At 37.9% G+C, this 21,551-nt stretch overlaps 1 protein-coding gene across 1 annotated transcript in view; it reads left to right on the plus strand.

Moving 5' to 3' along the window:
- MAP9 (microtubule associated protein 9) overlaps positions 1–18,461 on the plus strand; it is a 34,363-nt gene extending 15,902 nt beyond the window's left edge. The window contains exons 8-14 of the mRNA XM_021698898.2: positions 54–124; positions 1,141–1,309; positions 2,885–2,974; positions 4,402–4,563; positions 4,696–4,841; positions 5,022–5,154; positions 17,954–18,461. Coding sequence (XP_021554573.1) covers positions 54–124; positions 1,141–1,309; positions 2,885–2,974; positions 4,402–4,563; positions 4,696–4,841; positions 5,022–5,154; positions 17,954–18,076 — 894 coding nt within the window. The 3' untranslated portion in view covers positions 18,077–18,461. The remainder of the gene's footprint in view (positions 1–53; positions 125–1,140; positions 1,310–2,884; positions 2,975–4,401; positions 4,564–4,695; positions 4,842–5,021; positions 5,155–17,953) is intronic.
- Positions 18,462–21,551: the final 3,090 nt, after the last annotated feature.

Consider the following 21,551-nt stretch of genomic DNA (forward strand, 5'->3'; position numbering starts at 1 on the left):
TAACTGTGATAATTATGGTGAGTAATCCATCTATGGTATTTTCTCTTTAATAGAAAACCATTGAAGACAGAAATATGAAGAATAAAAAGTCAACAAATAATAGAGCATCCAGTGCATCTGGCAGGTAATAAAGCTATCATTATCCGAGTGTATGTTCCAATAAAGCTAGTTTTAATTTAACTTCTGTAAAGTGAATTTCATTTGGTATTATCTGACTTTCTTTAAATTCCCATCTCATGAATTGAATGAAGTAGTTACTTCATGATAAAACTCCTCAGTTGATCATATTCCTTTATGAAAAGGAGTTGATTAGAGGTTCTCTATACTCTACATAGTTCCTGGGATAGAGTTGCTTTCCTGTTTTTCCTCAGACAGCACATACACAGTAATAGAGCTGAAGTCCAGCATTATATTTCTCTATTAACTACCTTTGTCTCACACGTGGAAACTGTACTTAAAACCTTGAGGTTCTATGGACTAAGTTGGCTTATTGAAATGATAAGACTCTATATTGCTTCATTCACACTGAGGATAATGAATGCCTAACTCATAAATGCTACTCAAAACCTTCTCAGTCTTTTAAATTACCATAAATCAAATAAAACAAGAGTCAGCAAACTTTAACTGTAAATTGCCAGTTACTACATGTATTAGACTTTGTAAGCCGTACAGTCGCTGTTGTAACTACTCAGTTCTGCTGGTGTAGCCGGGAAACAGCTGTGGTGCAGAAACTTACGAAATAAACTGTACAAAACCAGATCATGGGCCATATTTTCCTGCCAACCCCTGAAATAGAGGATGTTATTCTAACTTTATATTTAGAGTTGTTTTTTGTAACAAAATGATACAAGAGACTTAAAATCTGCTTTATTAATATTATTTTTTCCATGTAACTTGAGATGTAGTCCATTTTTCTTAAAAATGTTCTAATTATAAATATCTTGAAAGAGCAATCAGTTTGAAGCTCTTAGTAGACTAAGAAAAAACTATCATTGTCCTTTTTTATCATCACTTTCAAAGTACTTATAATTTATTAATTTACAATATAATTTAAAATATAGTAATTGCAAATTCTAATGAATTTTTCTTCTACCAAGTGCAACTGTAATATTTTATCTTGATTTATTTGGATCTTTTCAGGTTAATGACCTCTGAATTTTTAAAGAAATCTAGCTCTATAAGGAGACCTCCATCAACAACCACCTCTTCTCACTATTTAGGGACTTTGAAAGTCTTGGATCAAAAGCCTTCACAGAAACAGAATGTAGAACCTGAAAGAGCAGACAGCATAAGGGCAGTTGTTTACCAGGTAAAAAGGAAAACATTTAACAAAAAATGAAGAACTGATCACGTAATAAGGTTACCTGTTTATCAAGGAATAAAATGACCCTGTCAGAAATGGTGGCTTAATACTTAATTTATTGGGAGAGATGTTCTTTTATAATACCTCAGCAACCCAAAGGTTTTTTTAATTAAATTTTTTCCTTCCAAGCTTTGCTTAACTGATTCATGGTTGTTTAAGAGAATACGCCATAGCAACTTATAAAAATACGATAAAAGCAAAAATACTGCTAAGGTCTATATGTGTTTTTATACTTTTTCTCCTTAAAATGTATATTGTTAAGAATAAAAAGAGTTTTAGGGCGCCTGGGTGGCTCAGTTGGTTAAGCGACTGCCTTCGGCTCAGGTCATGATCCTGGAGTCCCTGGATCGAGTCCCGCATCGGGCTCCCTGCTCGGCAGGGAGTCTGCTTCGTCCTCTGACCCTATCCCCTCTCATGTGTTCTCTCTCTCTCATTCGCTCTCTCTCAAATAAATAAATAAAATCTTTAAAAAAAAAAAAAAAGAGTTTTAATTTTTTCCCGAGACTTTGCATTAAGCTTACACAGAAAAAGACTTTCCTGATTTTTACACAGTTCCAAAAGAGGTCCTTTTTTTTTTTTGTCTTGTTTGTTATACAAAATAGTACACTTTAGAAAATTGTACTTGTAAATTTCAGAGAAAAATGTTAACTTATGTAGCCATTATATTCAATCTTTGAAGTCTGTTGTTAAAACTAAGAAAGATAGGGGCGCCTGGGTGGCTCAGTTGGTTAAGCGACTGCCTTCGGCTCAGGTCATGATCCTGGAGTTCCGGGATCGAGTCCCATGTCGGGCTCCCTGCTCAGCAGGGAGTCTGCCTCTCTCTCTGACCCTCCCCCCCTCTCATGCTCTCTATCTCATTCTCTCTCTCAAATAAATAAATAAAATCTTAAAAAAAAAAAAACTAAGAAAGATAAGGTTTATTTTCTTAACTCATGCTCATCTTTATATATTAGAATATTATCAGAAAAAGAAAAATGATACTAGTTTATATAGAACTTCTAAATTTTGTGTTTTGCTCTTTTAAAATTTCTTGGGTGCCTCAGTGGCTCAGTTGGTTAAGTGTCTGCCTTCAGCTCAGGTCATGATCTCAGAGTCCTGGGATTGAGTCCCGCATCGGGCTCCCTGCTCAGCAGGGAGTCTGCTTCTTCCTCTTCCTCTGCCCCTCTCCCTTGCTCCTGCTCTCTCTCTTTCTCTCTCCCCCTCACTCTCAAATAAATAAATAAAACCTTAAAATAAAATAAAATTTCTGTCAAATATTTCAGAAATGGATAAGAATTCTGATTCATTTGGGAAACTGAATATTACATACTTTTTTTTTAAAGATTTTATTTATTTTTTCGAGGGAGAGAGAGAGAGAGGCATCGTGAGTGTGGGGAGGGGCAGAGGGAGAAGCAGACCCCCTGCTGAGCAGGGAGCCTGATGTAGGACTGGATCCCATGACCTGAGCTGAAGGCAGACACTTAACCAACTGAGCCACCCAGGCATCCTGAATATTACATACTGTTTTTCTTGTTTTCACAGGAGTGGTTATTAAAGAAAAATGTGTATTTACATGAAATGCACAGAATTAAAAGGATCGAAAGTGAAAACTTAAGGATCCAAAATGAACAGGTATTCTGAAATATAGAAGTGGAAAATATTCTGGGTTTTTAAGTCAGTAAAATATCTGAGTAACATTTCTAAATCCAGTCTTTTTTTAAATAGCAAAATAACATGTAATATAAAAGAATTGATCACTGATTTTATTTCTCTGGTACTTCACACATTTTTAGTTTGATATAAATATAGCCATCTTACATAAAAACAGATGCTCAGAGATTTCTGGTTTTATATGTGTGGAATAGATTTGACACGACTGATTAGGAACTTATTATTACTTGTGACCTCCTATTCACTCTTACTTTACTTTTCACTGTTAAAAATTGACTTCAATCTTATAGCTTAGCCAAGAACGTAAAGGGTCATCAGGTAGGAACCTCCAGTTTTCCTCTTCTCCACCTTGAATTTTATATGTATCCTTAAGACCAGCTCTTACCTGGGCTCTTGACCAGTATCCTTCCCACTCACTGTAGCTGACTCTTGTTTCAGTCTGGCCTGTACTTTGGTCTCTACCTCTAACTCCTGCCTGGGGGCCCAAACAGGCTTAGTTCCCTCCCGACTTCTAAACTAGAAGCCCTTCCCTCTGATGCCAAGTACTAAATAGATTTAGAAGGAACCCCGGGTCCCCAGTGCCCGGGACCGCATGGAGCAGCCGTGCATGGGTGCGCCTGTGTCCCCATCAGCACCTCTGCGGCCTTAGATGGCTGTGCCCAGTGCCCGACACCTTCTCATGTCCTGTTCGCACCTCGCTGAGGTGGCTTGTACCTTTACTTCTAAAGCATGTTTTCTCTTTATAAGTCTTCATGTCATTTAGCGTTAAGCAATAAGACAAAGAATACTATGAGATTAGATGGCGGTAAGTCAAGTAATAACATTCTTACCGAACCCTCACCTACATCTTTTCCGGTCTGGCACCCAGTTTCAACATTTGGGCTGTGTTTATTTTTTAACAGGTTTATGCTTTGATGTCAGTCCAAACTCGGGTTCAAAGCAAAGATCCAGGGCTTCCTGCGTGACTTGGCAGGTTGACCTCACTCTGACTTACTTTATAAGCCTGGAACTTTCCTGATCTTTTTCTTGTAATGGAATGTTTTATTATGAGCATTTTGCAGTAGCACTCAGCCTATTATAGTTTATTTTGGTAACATTTGTATAGTACGTTTCCAAAAAAGAGTTCTTTCCCGTGAATAGCAGATCAATATCTGATAAATGATTTTAGAAAAGGACATTTTAAACTGCAATGAATAATTCCGATAACATTTTTTTTCTAAATCCACTTGTCCCAACCATTCTAAAGAAGTTACCTGCTTTGAAAAACAATATCTAGAAATGATGACTATGAAGGGAATTCAACACAATCTGTATGTGTGTGTCTGTATCTACCGCTGTCTGTCCGTCTGTTTATACACACACGTCCGTCTCTTATTTTTTTGAAATAGAAAAGAGCTGCTAAGAGAGAAGAAGCGTTAGCATCCTTTGAGGCCTGGAAGGCTATGAAAGAAAAGGAAGCAAAGAAAATAGCTGCCCAAAAAAGGCTTGAGGCAAAAAACAAGAAGAGAACAGAGGAAGAAAATGCCGTGAGAAAGGGAGAAGCGCTGCAGGTACTCAGTGGCTTGGCGTCCCTGCCTGCATCATGTCGCCTTCTCTGACTACTGTAGATTAGTGACGAGCTGTGGCTCTTCTTCCGTGATCACTTTCACAGTTAACAAGAAAATCGTTATGAACTTTTTCAGGCCTTTGAACGATGGAAGGAGAAAAAAATGGAATATCTTAGAGAGAAAAATAAGAAGGAGAGAGAATATGAAAGAGCAAAGAAGCAGAAAGAGGAGGAAACGATTGCTGAGAAAAGGAAAGATAACCTAACCGCAGTTGAGAAATGGTAATCCCAAAGGAGGGCTATTTTGGTAGATTTCAAGTGAATAACGCTTTGGGCTCTTAAAAAGATTATTTGCTTGAAACTTACTAACGCATCGCCATCTCATTATGGCAAGGATGTATTAGGGAATCTTTATTATATCCTCCCCGTTAACCGTCCAGTGTTCTCTACTATCCTACATAGGAATGAAAAGAAGGACACTTTTTTCAAAGAAAAGGAGAAAGAGAAAATAAATGAGAAAAGAAGAGAAGAACTGAAAAGAGCAGAGAAAAAAGATAAAGATAAGCAAGCTATTGATGAATATGAAAAATGGCTGGTAGGTATTGTCTGTTAATGCTCTTGTGTCTTGTGAATGTACTTTACTTGTGACTTTTCCATCCATTTCCATCCAATTTTCTTTGTCTCTGCCTACTGACCATTTTTACCTGAAGCTGCGTTGTGGAATCCGTTCTCTCCACATGTCTGTCATTTTGTCTTTGATTTACTCATTTCTGTTGACTCTTTTACTATTCCCTCAAGCACTCAGACTTAAAATTTCAGGCATAATGTTCTCCCTTATCTGCATCCCGACAGGCAGTCACTTACCAATCACACCTGTTCTTCCTTTGCAACGATTCTTATGTCTAAAATCATGGAGAGGGTGCCTGGGGGCTCAGTCATTAAGCGTCTGCCTTCGGCTCAGGTCATGATCCCAGGGTCCTGGGATCGAGCCCCACGTCGGGCTCCCTGCTTGGCGGGAAGCCTGCTTCTCCCTCTCCCACTTCCCCTGCTTGTGTTCCCTCTCTCGCTGTGTGTGTGTCTCTCTCTCTGTCAAATAAATAAATAAAATCTTTAAAAAAATAAAGAAATAAATAAAAATCATGGAGAGCTGACAAGTGCACTGCCGACGGTATGCCAGACTATTTTAGGTGGGACTTGTCATGACACATAGTAATACTGAATTGAATAGTGAGATGGTTATTCCATTTTTTAAGTTCTCTTTTGCTCTTTCTAATGACCCCAAGGAGAAGGTTTCGTTTTGGTGTTGTTTAGCGAAAGAAAGTAAGTAGGAAGTTTGGGAGGAAAATGTCTAGCTGGACTTAACATTATTTTGTTTTTTATATTTTTTGTTTGTTTTAATGTATCTATGTTTATAGTTATTTTTCATTGATGTTAAGCAAAATACTGGTTTCTGTCTTAAAGTATCATTATAAATATGCATGTTTATCATTTTTTGACCAAGTAAGGCCTTCATATGAATAAGTACTTTATACATGAGTACGTGACACATTCGTATGAGTGGCTAGCACATCCCATGTTGTGGCAATCAAAACGTGTAAAATCGCTCCACTGGCTTTAGGATCCAGTTGAGTTTCTTTCCAGTAGGAATTCTTGTCAAACCTATTTTGAATTCACATCAATCTGCTAGTTAAAAGTACTGTCCAGTGTATTTTTTTTTTTAAGATTTTATTTATTTATTTGACAGAGAGAGACACAGCGAGAGAGGGAACGCAAGCAGGGGGAGTGGGAGAGGGAGAAGCAGGCTTCCTGTGGAGCAGGGAGCCCGATGTGGGATTGGATCCCAGGACCCTGGGAGCATGATCCGAGCTGAAGGGAGATGCTCAACCGACTGAGCCACCCAGGCGTCCCTGTCCAGGGTATTCTGTGGTTGTATTTCTCTGGTTAGGACTGAACTTGAGCAGCCTTTCATTTGTATAAGGGTCATTTGTAATTTTGTTTGTAAATTGTTAATTCATAGACTTTGCACATTTTTCTCTTGGTCTTTTTCTTGATTTTTAGAAGCTTGTTTATATACCAGGGCAATTAGCCTGTCATTTCTGGTAGGAATTACAACTACTTTTTTCCCATTGCTTTGTTGGTCTCTCAACTTTGCATATAGTATTTTATGCCATGAAAATTTTTATTTTATTTTCTGGTGTCAAATTTATCAGTCTTTTGGGTTCTGATTTTCAAGTGTAGTTGAAAAAAACTTTCTTTATAACTCGAGGTTAAATGAAATGCTCCCATTTTCCTTCTAGTAACATTATGACTTAATATCTTCGCATTTTAACATTTGATTCACTTGTAATTTACCTCGATAATACTGAGATACATGATTTGGACTTTATTTTTTCCAAACTCATCTCCTATGAAATAGCCTATCTTTTACCCATTGATTTGAGGGACTGTCTTTGTTATATGATACCTTCTCAGATTTTAGGGTGTTTCTTGACTTTCTGTTCTGTGGTCAATCTCAAATCTCATGGTACATGTTCCAGTACCATACTGTTTCATTATCAGGGCTTTATATATTTTCATATCTGTTTTGGTTAATCTTTCTTCATAGCTCTTCTTTCAAAGTATTTCTGACTGTTACTGTTTACTTTTTCACATCAACTTTAGAACCAGCAGTAGCTAGAGAGGCATGCAGGACACAAAGCAGGCTATTTAAGATAGAATAAAAAGATGAAGCACTTAGGAATAAACCTAAGAAATGTGCAAGGCCACTGTGAAGAAAATTTTAGAGCACTTCCACAGGACCCAAATAAAGACTTGAGAACATGGATCAAAACTGCTCTTGGATAGAAACACTCAGTCTTATAATGATGTTATAGATGTCAGTGCTCCCTGAAGTAATTTACAAATTTAATGTAATCCTAGTAAAAATACCAACAGAATTTCTTCTTGCTTACGTATTGATTTTACTGCAGCTTTATGCTAATTCCTTGCAGAAAAACAGTAAGAAAACAAAGTGATCAAAATTGGTTGGATGGTTTGAATGAGGAAGGTAGTGTTTCATGATAGCTTCCTTAAACTCTTAAAGAGTGCTTGCTTCTAAGAAAAATTAAACTCTTCTTCTACCAAGGAAACATACCAACTGTGCCAGATCACTCAGGGCAACTAAATGTACATGTTTTTCAGTTTTATTTTCACATACTCTTGAAGATGGAATAGAATTTTCTTAATGACTAAGTCACCGTGAGGTACATTATGTTTATTACAGTATTTAGTCACTTTCTTATTCTAATCAGCCCTCTGGAGAACAAAAACTCATCAATCAAAGATGAAAATGAAAACTTGTTTTGATATGTAGTATAATCTTGACAAATATAATGCTACTTATAAAAACATCCAATCACAATATGTTACAGATCTAGCCCTCCAAATTACCAATTTCTTATTGCAATTTATTTGCAGAAAGAATGGAAAAATACCCCACATGGAAGTCTAAGAACTTCAATTTTCTTTTTTTTTTTTTTAATTTTATTGTTATGTTAGTCACCATACAGTAACATCCTTAGTTTTTGATGTGGTGATCCACGATCCATTGTTTTCATATTACACCCAGTGCTCCATGCAGTATGTGCCCTCCTTAATACCCATCACCGGGCTAACCAATCCCCCCTCCCCCCTCCCCTCTAAAACCCTGTTTGTTTCTCAGGTCCATAGTCTCTCATGGTTCATCTCTCCCTCCAATTCCCCCCCCCCCATTTTTCCCTCCCTTCTCCTAATGTCCTCCATGTTATTCCTTATGTTCCACAAATAAGTGAAACCATATGATAATTGATTTTCTGTTTGACTTATTTCACTTAGCATAATCTCCTCCAGTCCCATCCATGTTGATGTAAAAGTTGGGTATTCATCCTTTCTGATGGCTGAGTAATATTCCATTGTATATATGAACCACATCTTCTTTATCCATTCATCTGTTGAAGGGCATCTCGGCTCTTTCCACAGTTTGCCTATTGTGGACATTGCTGCTAGGAACATTGGGGTGCATATGGCCCTTCTTTTCACTACATCTGTGTCTTTGGGGTAAATACCCAGTAGTGCAATTGCTGGGTCATAGGGTAGCTCTATTTTTAAATTTTTGAGGAACCTCCACACTGTTTTCCAAAGTGGCTGTACCAACTTGCATGCCCACCAACAGTGTGAGAGGGTTCCCCTTTCTCCACAACCTCTCCAACATTTGTTGTTTCTTTCCCTGTCCATTTTGGCCATTCTAACTGGTGTAAGGTGGTATCTCAACGTGGTTTTGATTTGAATTTCCCTGATAGCTAATGATGATGAACATTTTTTCATGTGTCTGTTAGCCATTTGTATGTCTTCTTCAGAGAAGTGTCATTTCATAACTTCTGCCCACTTTTTGACTTGATTATTTGTTTTTTGGGTGTTGAGTTTGAGAAGTTCTTTGTAGGTCTTGGATACCAGCCCTTTATCTGTAGTGTCATTTGCAAATATCTTCTCCCATTCTGTGGGTTGCCTCTTTGTTTTGTCGACTATTTCCTTTGCTGTGCAGAAGTTTTTATCTTGATGAAGTCCCAAAAGTTCATTTTTGCTTTTGTTTCACTAGCTTTTGAGATGTATCTTGAAAGAAGTTGCTGTGGCCGATGTCAAAGAGGTTACTGCCTATGTTCTCCTCTAGGATTTTGATGGATTCCTGTCTCACATCGAGGTCTTTCATCCACTTTGAGTTTATCTTTGTGTATGGTGTTAGAGAATGGTTGAGTTTCATTCTTCTGCATGTGGCTGTCCAATTTTCCCAGCACCATTTATTGAAGAGACTGTCTTTCTTCCATTGCATGTTTTTTCCTGCTTTGTCAAAGATTATTTGACCATAGAGTTGAGGGTCCATATCTGGGTTCTCTATTCTGTTCCATTGGATTATATGTCTGTTTCTTTGTTTGTTTGTTTTTGTGCCAGTACCATGCAGTCTTGGTGATCACAGCTTTGTAATATAGCTTGAAATCAGGCAACGTGATGCCCCCAGCTTTGTTTTTCTTTTTCAACATTTCCTTGGCGATTCGGGGTCTTTTCTGATTCCATACAAATTTTAGGATTGTTTGTTCCAGCACTTTGAAAAATGTCATTGGAATTTTGATCGGGATGGCCTTGAAGGTATAGATTGCTCTGGGTAGCATAGACATTTTAACAGTGTTTATTCTTCCGATCCATGAGCATGGAATATTTTTCCATCTTTTTGTGTCTTCTTCAATTTTTTTCATGAGTGTTTTGTAGTTCCTAGAGTATAGATCCTTTACCTCTTGGTTTATTCTGAAGTATCTTATGGTTTTTGGTGCTATTGTAAATGGAATCGTTTCTCTAATTTCTCTTTCTACAGTTGCGTTGTTAGTGTGTAAGAAAGCAACTGATATCTGTGCATTGATTTTGTATCCTGCCACATTACTGAATTGCTGGATGAGTTCTAGTAATTTGGGGGTGGAGTCTTTTGGGTTTTCCACATAAAGTATCATGTCATCTGCAAAAAGAGAGGGTTTGACTTCTTCTTTGCCAGTTTGAATACCTTTTATTTCTTTTTGTTGTCTGATTGCTGTTGCTAGGACTTCTAGTACTATGTTGAACAACAGTGGTGAGAGTGGGCACCCTTGACGTGTTCCTGATCTTAAGGGAAAGGCTCTCAGCTTTTCCCCATTGAGGATGATATTCGCTGTGGGTTTTTCATAGATGAATTTTATGAGCTTGAGGAATGTTCCCTCTATCCCTATACTCTGGAGAGTTTTAATCAGGAAAGGATGTTGTATTTTGTCAAATGCTTTTTCTGCATCAATTGAGAGGACCATATGGTTCTTCTCCCTCCTCTTATTAATGTGTTCTATCACACTGATTGATTTGCGAATGTTGAACCGCCCTTGCATCCCAGGGATAAATCCCACTTGGTTATGGTGGATGATCCTTTTAATGTATTGTTGGATCCTATTAGCTAGGATTTTGTTGAGGATTTTGGAATCCATATTCATCAGGGATATCAGTCTGAAATTCTCCTTTTTGATGGGGTCTTTGCCTGGTTTGGGGATTAAGGTAATGCTGACCTCATAGAATGAGTCTGGAAGCTTTCCTTCTGTTTCTAGTTTTTGAAACCGCTTCAGTAGAATAGGTATTATTTCTTCTTTGAATGTTTGGTAGAATTCCCCAGGGAATCCATCAGGCCCTGGACTCTTGTTTTTTGGGAGGTTTTTGATCACTGCTTCAATCTCGTCACTGGTTATTGGCCTATTCAGGTTGTCAATTTCTTCCTGTTTCAGTCTTGGCAGCTTATAGGTTTCCAGGAAGGCCTTCATTTCATCCAGATTGCTCAGTTTATTGGCATATAGTTGTTGATAATAATTTCTAATAATTGTTTCTATTTCCTTGGTGTTAGTCGTGATCTCTCCCCTTTCATTCATAATTTTATTAATTTGGGTCCTTTCTCTTTTCTTTTGGATAAGTCTGGCCAGTGGTTTATCGATCTTATTAATTCTTTCAAAGAACCAACTTCTAGTTTCATTGATCTGATCTACTGTGTTTCTGGTTTCTAATTCATTGATTTCTGCTCTAATTTTAATTATTTCTCTTCTAATGCATGGCTTAGGTGTCGTTTGTTGCTTTTTCTCTAGTTCTTTAAGGTGTAGAGGTAGTTGGTGAATTTGGGATTTTTCTGTTTTTTTGGGTGAGGCTTGGATGGCTATGTATTTCCCCCTTAGGACTGCCTTTGCAGTATCCCATAGGTTTTGGACCGATGTGTTTTCGTTCTCATTGATTTCCATGAATTGTTTAAGTTCTTTGATTTCCTGGTTGACCCAAACATTCTTGAGCAGAGTGGTCTTTAGCTTCCAAGTGTTTGAATTTCTGCTGAATTTTTTCTTGTGATTGAGTTCCAGTTTTAAAGCACTGTGGTCTGAGAATATGCAGGGAATAATCTCAATCTTTTGGTATCGGTTGAGACCTGATTTGTGACCCAGTATGTGGTCTACTCTGGAGAAAGTTCCATGTGCACTCGAGAAGAATGAGTATTCTGTTGTTTTACGGTGGAATGTTCTGTAAATATCTATGAGGTCCATCTGGTCCAATGTATCATTCAAAGCTCTTGTTTCCTTGTTGATTTTCTGCTTAGATGATCTGTCCATTGCTGAGAGTGGAGTACTGAGGTCCCCTACAATTAACGTATTGTTATCAATATGACTCTTTATTTTGGTTAACAGTGGGCTTATATAGATGGCTGCTCCCATGTTGGGGGCATAGATATTTACAATTATTAGATCTTCTTGTTGGATAGACCCTTTAAGAATGATATAGTGTCCTTCTGTGTCTCTTATTACAGACTTTAGTTTAAAATCTAATTTGTCTGATATAAGAATTGCTACCCTAGCTTTCTTTTGAGGTCCGCTGGCATGGAAGATGGATATCCATCCCTTCACTTTCAGTCTGGATGTATCTTTAGGTTCAAAATGAGTCTCTTGTAGACAGCATCCTGTCTTTTTATCCAATCTGCAACCCTGTGCTGTTTTATGGGAGCGTTTACGCCATTCACGTTAAGAGTGATTATTGAAAGATATGAATTAATTGTCATCATGATGCCTGTGAAGACGTTGTTTTTATAGATTGTCCCTGTAAATTTCTGTTGTAGATCACTCTTGGGGTCTTTCTCCTTTTATAGAACCCCCCTTAATATTTCTTGCAGGGCCGGCTTAGTGGTCACATATTCTTTGAGCTTCTGCCGGTCGTGGAAGCTCTGTATTTCTCCATCCATTCTAAATGAAAGCCTTGCCAGATAAAGTATTCTTGGCTACATGTTCTTCTCATTTAGTACCCTGAATATGTCTTGCCAGGCCTTTCTGGCTTGCCAGGTCTCTGTGGATAGGTCTGACGTTATTCTGATGTTCCTCCCTCTGTACGTAAGGAATCTCTTCCCCCTAAGTGTCCTTAAGATGGTTTCCTTGGTTCTAAGATTTGCAAGTTTTACTATTACATGCTGGGGTGTTGGCCTGTTTTCCTTGATCTTAGGAGGGGTCCTCTCTGCCTCTAGGACTCGAATGTTTGTTTCATTCCCCAGATTAGGGAAGTTCTCAGCTACGATTTGCTCAAATACATCTTCTAGTCCTCTCTCTCTCTCTCCACTCCCTCTGGGATTCCAATTATTCTGACACTGGAACGCTTCATGGTGTCACTTATTTCTCTGATTCTATTTTCATGGATTCTGAGTTCTTTTTCCCTGGCCTCCTTTTTTCCCTTTTTATCTATTGTATTGTCTTCCAGGTCGCTTAATCTCTCTTCTGTCTCAGTTACCCTAGCTGTTAGATTATCTAGAGTGGATCGGATCTCATTGATAGCATTTTTAAGTTCTGCCAATTCCCCTTTTATTTCTGCCCTTAGAGACTCTATGTTTCCATTAATTGATTTCTCCATTCTAGCCATTGTCTTCACAATTGCTAGCCTGAATTCCATCTCCGACATCTTGGTTATATCTGCATCCATTTGTAAATCTGCAGCATAAGTCATAATCTCTGAGTCTTTTCTGTTTTGGGGGCTCTTCCTCCTAGTCATTCTGTTGATGGGTGTTTGAGGGAATGTATAGAGTCCAAATTATTGACCTGAACCCAAGCAAGATGCACCTGTTTTCTTGGGACCTTAGGGTTGCTGGCCTCTTGTTTTCCCAGCCTGTCTTCTGGGGGAGGGGCCTGCCGCGCTTTTACTCAGGCAACCCTGTTTGGGCGGAGTTGCCCTGCGCCCCTGTGGTGGGGGATGGGCTCAGTGGGAATCAGTCTCTGGGGCTTTTGTTCTCTGGCGCCTTTCCCTGGCGGCTTTCTGCATCTCTTCCGCGAGTCAGAGCAGAAGAGACCGTTCCCAACCCTCTGCCTCAGAGCAGAGAGACCTCAGTCTGTTCTTCAGTGAGCTCTCCAGGCCACACTGTCTCCGTTTCTGTCCGTGCTGCTATAAACTGCAGTGTCCTGGGTTGTGCGCTCCTCCGCAGCGCTCCCAGTCCTGCCTCCAGGTCGGGGCATGTCTCTGCCCTTTGTGCTTCTAAAACCACCAGCCGCTCCCAATTCCCACGCGCATGACTCCGCCGCTTGGGGTTTCCACCCCCGGGAGTTGCAGTTCACCGGTGTGACCCTGGCATACTGGGTTTCTGTCTCGGAGGCTGCAGTTCACGTGCGTGCGACCGTTGCTCAGGTTCCTGTCCGGGGGCCCTGTGGTTCGCGTGCGCGCGACTCCGCCGGTCTGGTCCTCCACCCTGGGTGCTGCCCTAAAGTCCTTTCCCGACGCTACCGGTCTGCGAGTCTGTGCCCGTCTGCAGCACGCGAGGCTGTCACTCACCAGCGGTGTAGGATCCCCATGTCCAGGCACCCTCCCACTGCTGTTTATCCTCTGATATCTGCCCGCAGGATCACGGCTCTCCGCTTCGTACCTCAAAACCAGCTGCCTGCGATATTCTGTTTGTAGAGATCCAGATCTTCTTACATCTCAGGCTGGTTTCGTGGGTGCTCAGAGTGGTCTGGTAGATATCCAGCTCAATTCCGGGGACCAGCTGAAATAGGGTCTCCTACTCCTCCGCCATCTTTCCTAAGAACTTCAATTTTAATGTAAAGTTACATCTCAAAATTTTGTTATAAAAATCTAGCTTGAGTAGTGAGCATTGGATTGGTTATTGTTTTAGGTGGAAGTTACAGCCAAAGATCAGTAAGACTCTCTTCTTCATGCTGGTTCCCAGATTAATTAATAGTTACCATTAATAAGAAAATGAGTAAAAAATTCACCCTCCAACAGTCAGTACTCAGAAGGACTGTTAACAAGGTTCTTTTGATTATTCCAGATAGCCTTATTGATCATCTTAATTAATATTAAGGTTGATAATTAGTTGCTTATTTCCTATTCTGACTTTCTTAGCCCCTACTAGTAAGAGCAAACTTGTTTCATGTTTCCCTCTCTCTCCCCATGTTAAATGGAATGGACAAAAAGGGGTTTGTTCAGTCAGTTTCTGTGGACATAGCCTAGTCATTGCTTTTCTGCTCCCTAGTTGGAGGGTCTGCCTCTCTCTAATATATAAAATGATTGATAGTGACCCAATTACAGTTTTTTGGTTTGGGGGGTTTTTTTTGTTTTGTTTTTCTCAATTAGGATTCTGAAAGGAGATTCCCTCTTTGCTTCAGTAGGAGTAGCAAGCATTGGAGGAAAATGTTAAGACAGAAAATAGGAATTTCATACCTCTCTTCATTCCTTTTGTTGTATGTAAATAATTGTATGCTGATGGAAGCCTTGCGTTATGGTATTCTCCTTGTGACACCTCTCAATTCCATACATATGCTGGTGAAAGAATCATAGACACCTCATAATTTACCAAAATGCTGCCCCTCCCAAGCCATCCAGTCAGCAGAGGCAACATTGTCTAAGGGTTCCTGGATACTGTTGCTCTTTGAGAAAATCACCAATATAAGGAAACCACCAAACTTTATAGTGTTAGCAGAGACTTGGAGAAATGAAGAGACAATCTGAGCTGCAGGATGAAAAGAGCAAGTACTACTAACATTTCAGGCATTCCTGGATTAATGTTTAAATTTCATAGTAATCCTCGCATAGTCATTTCTTTGAAGGGAGTGTGTGCAGGGAAACAAAATGGTTCTAAAATTCATCCAGTATAATAAACATGTGAGAATATGGACGATAATATTTTCAAAATAAGATGAAGTGTAGGACTGTTTCCATCAAGCAGTAAAATATAAATTTACCATTCCACTCTCCCATGAACCAGCATTCTTCTCTCCTGGATTATTCCTATCACTTTCCAAAATGTATAATTCTTAATTCCTCATTTGCCTCCAGATGTGGCTCCACATTTCACTGCTCTTTTTTTTAATAGCTAAACTTCTACAATTTTTATTTACACTTCTTGGTTCTCTATACCCTTTTCACCCTCAGCACACTCCGGACTTGTCTCTTTCACCATCACTATACTGAAACTACGCTTGGAAAGTTAGTTTTGCCAAACCATCTAGCCATCCAGTTGTGTTGTTTTCTGCTACATTCCCCAGACCTCTCAAACATTCTGCATGGTCGCTTTCCCCTTGTGGCAACTGTCTTCTCCCCTGGGTGCCCTGCTCCCCTGGTGTCTCTCATTTCTCTGCCTTCCTCCTCAGTGTCACTGTTGACTTCTCTTAACCTGTGTTCCAGATGTTACCATGGCCTGCAGGCCCCACAGCACCCACTCACCTGCCTTTTTATTCTCGTCTGGTACCCCCTCCTGTCTTCCGCTCAGTTTGAGTCGTGCTGGCTCACGCTGGCTCTCTTGTTTCCTCTCACATCCCATGTGTCTCCCACATGTCGGAGCCCTCACACATACTGTTCGCTCTGCTTGGAATGCTCTCTCCTCAGTGCCTCTCACAAGGGGCTTCTCTTACCCGTCTTGTCTCACTTTGAAGTGACTTTCCCTGAATCCACTTTTCTTTGAACGTAAGTACTCCCTTTTATTCTTTAACAATCACAACAACTTTTTTATATGTTCCATAGAAATTCTCACCATTTGAAATGATCTGTTGTTTATTTAATTGTTTATTAACTATCCGTTTTGAAAATCCCCTGAGGGACAAGGACCAAATCTGTGTGTTTGGATTTTAGAATCACTTTATGGATGGTCTCCAGTATGTATACTGCTTGACCTACAGTAGGATCTCAGTGCTTAACAGTTGAATGAATGAACACAAATCAAAGCAGTGTAATACCAGTAAAATAATAGACACCCCCCGCCCCAGGATCTCTCAGAACCTGTTACAAGTAAAGATGTGCCATATAATAAAGTGACACAAATTAATAGATGCAAGGAAACTATAACTTGGGTTATTTGTGTGACATTTGGGCATGAAATCACTTCAAAGAAACAGCAATAGAAACTTCAAAAGCACCTAAGCATTAAATATAAAATGCCAAACAATAGAAGAACTGAAAGAAAATAAGACACTATCAAGTCTTACAGGGATAAGATGCTTTTCTAAACCGAGAAGTGCTATAGAAATAACAAAGGAAAACATGAACAGATATTGAATTTAAAATCATTAATGCATTAACATAAGTCAGTGTAGGTGCTGCTTGGAGGGTGGATTCCTACAGCTGCTTTGGAAAATAAATCATTTCCCAGGAAAGTTGAACATATTAATACCCTAGAAAACCAACAGTTTCACTCCTAGGCATATACATGGAGGGAAAATCTTGTAAGTACAAGGAAACAAACAGGGATTTTTATAGTATTGTCTTTACATGGAGAAAAAAAATCATGTTTTCAATTACAACAAAAATAGGTTAACAAATGGTGATAAGTTGACATGCTGGAATTCTATGAATATTCTATGGAATATCAATGAACTAGAGCTATAATTCACATAGGTGGATCTTAGAGATATTAAGATGAATAAAAAAGGAAGTTGCAAAAAATATATAGCATGTTACCTTTTACTCTAATAAAAACATGCAAAACAAAATTACTTGTTTTGGGATTAATAACATTTATAATACAGGTATGAAGAGATGCACTGGAATGCTAAGCATCAAATTGAGAGTAATGGTTACCTCAGTGGGGTGGAGAGGAAGCAGTGTGATGAAGGAATGAACACAGACCCTCAAAAGTATTGGTTGTTTTTTGTTTTTTTTTCATAAGGCAGATGGGCATACAGGTTTTGATTACATTGTTGTTTAAACAATTGTCTTGGCTGAAATATTAATATTTCTTAATATTTTTTTGCTAAAAAGGACTAAAATTAATGTAGATAAAATGTTGGCTTTGCAAAGATAATATTTATCATATGAAAATATAAAATTGCCAAACATTAAAAGCATTGATACCCATATAGTTAGATGAGCCAGATAATTGAGCAAAAAAATTCACAAAAAGGCTAAAGAAATAAAAATGTGCTCAAGCTTAATAATAAAGAAGCAAAGAAACATGAGACTTAATTTTCAACTATTTATAAAAATTTTTAAGTATCCCTGCTGTCATGGCATATTCAACCTTTGCACCCAGTAAATTTAGTTCTGAGAATCTGTTCTCAGAAAGACGTCACTAACTTCTCATAATTATACTTTTTGAGTTATAGAATTATAGGTCTTTTTTTCCCATTTTTCATAATTTTGTTTAAATATTATCACTTTTAATATGAAAAAATAAGTGATCAAGTGGTGCATTAATACCTGTTGGTAGTATACTTATAAATGAGCAATATTCTCAGCCAATATTCCTTTATAACCAGTTAAATAGGAAGTGACATTTAAATGTCTTATAATAGATTACTTTGTTCTTTAGCAAGCAACTTGATTTGAAAATAATGCTCATATACATATATAAATTTATAGTTTTCTATTTTTTTTTTTTTTAGGAAAAGAAAGAAAGGCAGGAAAGAATTGAACGAAAACAAAAGAAGCGTCATTCCTTTCTTGAAAATGAGGCACTTCCTCCCTGGAGCCCTCCAAGCAGAACTGTGTTCTCAAAAGTGTTTTGATGATTCTCATTTTTACATTATTTAGTTATTTATCAGTTCACCATTTTAGCCACTATTTATTCAATTAGTTATAGTTAGAAGAGTCTATTTTAATTAAATGCCAGCCATTTCCACTGGCAATGGAAAAGATGCTTTGGAGTTTCATCAGTGAATGATTGAAAGCATTTTTTTGGACTGTAGGTAAACTGCCTCAAATGAGAAAGTAGTAATCAGATTGCTCTTACCATTCTAATGACTCTTTATCATGTCCTCACAGTCCTCACAATCAGATGATCCATGGTCACTTTCTCTAAGCTGTGCATTGTATTTAAGTGTGTTTATTCCCCAGAATGAAAAGGAAACCATCTAGGTACTATAATCATTGAAATAATTGAATCTCTGAATGAGTGTGCATCTAGATTCAGCTTTTAAAAGGAATTGTCGCTGGGTGTGTGTGTGTGTGTGTGTGTGTGTATTTTTTTCCTCCCAAAACTGATCTTAAGCTCGAGCAGTTGCACTTAAACTGTGCAAGTTAGAGTTTCAGTCAGTTGAGGCAGTAGTTCAGTAGAACTCAAATCATCAAGGCATTTTGTTTAAAAAGTTTACCTTATGTTTTAATATGAGTTTTATCTGTCCCAGACCTTAATGTGACAATCATAGGCACTTTATAATGAGTAGACCTCTGAAATGTGTCTTCTAGATTCTATTTCACTTTATTATTTCAGTGGTACCAAAAAAAAATATCCATTTCTTGGTAGTGAATATACTTATACAGTAGTTATGGAAATTCCATAAGAGCTCAAGGTCATTATCACTGTTAATAATTTTTTCCAGACTAAAGCCATAAAGGTGATAAAGGCAATTTTTGATCTCTTAGCTTTTTCCAGAGTCTTATAGCTTATATTTAGAAGACAGCTGTATAGGAAGACAATTTGTAGAAAATGCCCAAAGAATCTTTATTTATTTATTTGATCACTGCATATCTTTATATTAATTGAACTTGTACTTGAACTGCTCAGCTAGTTTATCACAGACCAAATGTATGCTCTCAGAGCTGAAGTACTACTTTAGCCAATGATGCCATGCAATGATGGATGAGAATAAATAATTACTATTTATTAAGCACCTAATGTGTGCCCTCTGCTGGATCTTTACAAATGTCAATTCTTATCTTTACAACAGTTATTCAATGTAGGTGTTATTTTGCAGATAAAAAATACTGAGACTCGGAGAAATAACTTGCCATACATTTAGCATGTGACAGAATTGGGATTAGAATTAAGTCTTTCTCCCTCCAGAATCAATATGCTCATTTTTATGCTCTGTATTATATCAACTTTACAAACACATTTTACCTCTCAGATCCTAAAATCATGTATTGTTATCTGGAGATTATCTTTCCTTTAAGAAATATCTGTTTGTTTTTAGAGATGGTGAACTTTATTAGATCTATGAAATGAAAGAAGTTTCCATAATATTTAAAGATTTAGTCAAATGCCTTGTACCTACTGTTAGAATGTCAGGAAAGCCAGCAGGTTGTGGAACATAGGCTTTAAGATAGTCACTCAGGAGGTTTCACTCAGAGGCTTAACCTCGCTGTGGTGTGTGTGCAAGATAAGGAAGATATCATGGATCACTTTCTATGATCACATCAGTGCTACAGATAAATTTGTTTTAAATTTATAAACAAAACTAGAAGGCTTTTTATACTGCCAGGAACTAGGAGCATTCTTCATGAACTTGAAACTGTTACCATCAACGTGTATTATCAACATGGGATTTAGCTCCTTTCATTTTCACCAAATATATATATGGTGCCTACCAGAATGAATTGTTGTTTCTGGTATCGAATTAGCTATTCAGAGCTAAAAAGGTATTTGCAAATTTCAGGAAAGTAAAAGGAAGAAAGATCAGGGACATGAGATCATAAATGTATGTGTCATAAATTTCATATTAAATATTTGCTTAAACTTCCCAATTATTTTCTTCTTCATTATCATATTTAGTAGCTTGCCGTTATCGTTTCTTAGTTGTTGTGAGCATTGAATGAAATGAGTAATTAAAGCATATGGCATTGTTTACATTTATTGCCTATCAAGAGCCCTGCATTTCTCCACTTCATGTATGTGAGAAGAAAGTTAACATAGGCAGGGTTCATAATGGTTATTTGACATACATTTTTAGCATACAAGAAGAAATCTCTGCTTTCCTGGCTAGTCTAGCACTCAAAGGAGAATACAGAGGTGACCTGTCTTAGGGAGTTCCTAAAAAGAAATCTAAATACTAATTTCTTAGCACTGCTTGTGAAGTAGGATCAAAAGAGAAATTGAGGTGTTCGCAGAAGACCCAGCAAGTCGTTTCCCTCAAAAGGGGAAGTTTGTCTTACTATGATAAGTAATATATTATTTCCAGTTTACAGTGACCCATGCTGGTCAGTTATCTAGTTGAATGAAATCCTGTCTTCTCCTGCAGCAGAAATAAAGCTGAGTTTTAGGAGCTGGGTGAAAGTAAAGTACTATTTACTTTCTGAGATCCGAAGAGGCGAATCAAGCCTGGTAATATTCTCTTTTTTTTTTTTTTTTTAAAGATTTTATTTATTTTTTAACAGACAGAGAAACAGCGAGAGAGGGAACACAAGCAGGGAGAGTGGGAGAGGGAGAAGCAGGCTTCCCGCCGAGCAGGGAGCCCGATGTGGGACTCGATCCCAGGACCCTGGGATCATGACCTGAGCCAAAGGCAGACGCTTAACGACTGAGCCACCCAGGCGCCCCCTGGTAATATTCTCTTGAATGTATTTATCTGTGTAAGGGGTATGAGTTCCCCATATGTCCTTAAAAGTATCAAATATCAATATACATATTTGCTCATCAAGTTTTCATTAATTTATAATAAGAGGGAATTCAAATTCAAATTAAGGACACTAAAAGCCTATAGGTTTTCAGATGAAACTTCTAGTTTTGTAAATTGTATTGATCCTTTGAATGCCAACACTTCAAAGTAAAGAAAATAAGAATTTAATGAATATTTTAAGACATTACTGAAAAGAATTTCCTGAGAAATTGACTTATCAGTACAAAAAATAAACTTTTAGACACAATGTATTTTCCATAGCAACCAAGAAAATAGTGTTACATAAATAAAGAGAAACTATATGGCATTTTGGATCAGAAGGAAGAGGTAGTTTTCTTAAAGAAGATAAGAAGTATTCAGGGATAACAATTTTTCAGTGGTTTGTATCTTATCATGTTTTGAAAATGTTAGTGGTTCATTTATTGTTTTAATAGTATTGAAACCGATATTTTTCACTGTTGCCAAAGCAGTAGCTGATAATAGTTAAGTGTCCACAGTGGTATTACCTTAGAGTGATAAAACTGCATCTGGAAGGGTTTTTAATACTTTAATAAAATTGGCCCAAACCCTATTTCCAAGGTGAACAAGACTACTCTGACTTGTCCAAGCCCATACCACTAACCATAAGAATCTGGAGTTAGAGATC

The sequence above is a fragment of the Neomonachus schauinslandi genome, chromosome 2, assembly GCF_002201575.2.
Source record: "Neomonachus schauinslandi chromosome 2, ASM220157v2, whole genome shotgun sequence".
Classification (NCBI taxonomy): domain Eukaryota; kingdom Metazoa; phylum Chordata; class Mammalia; order Carnivora; family Phocidae; genus Neomonachus; species Neomonachus schauinslandi.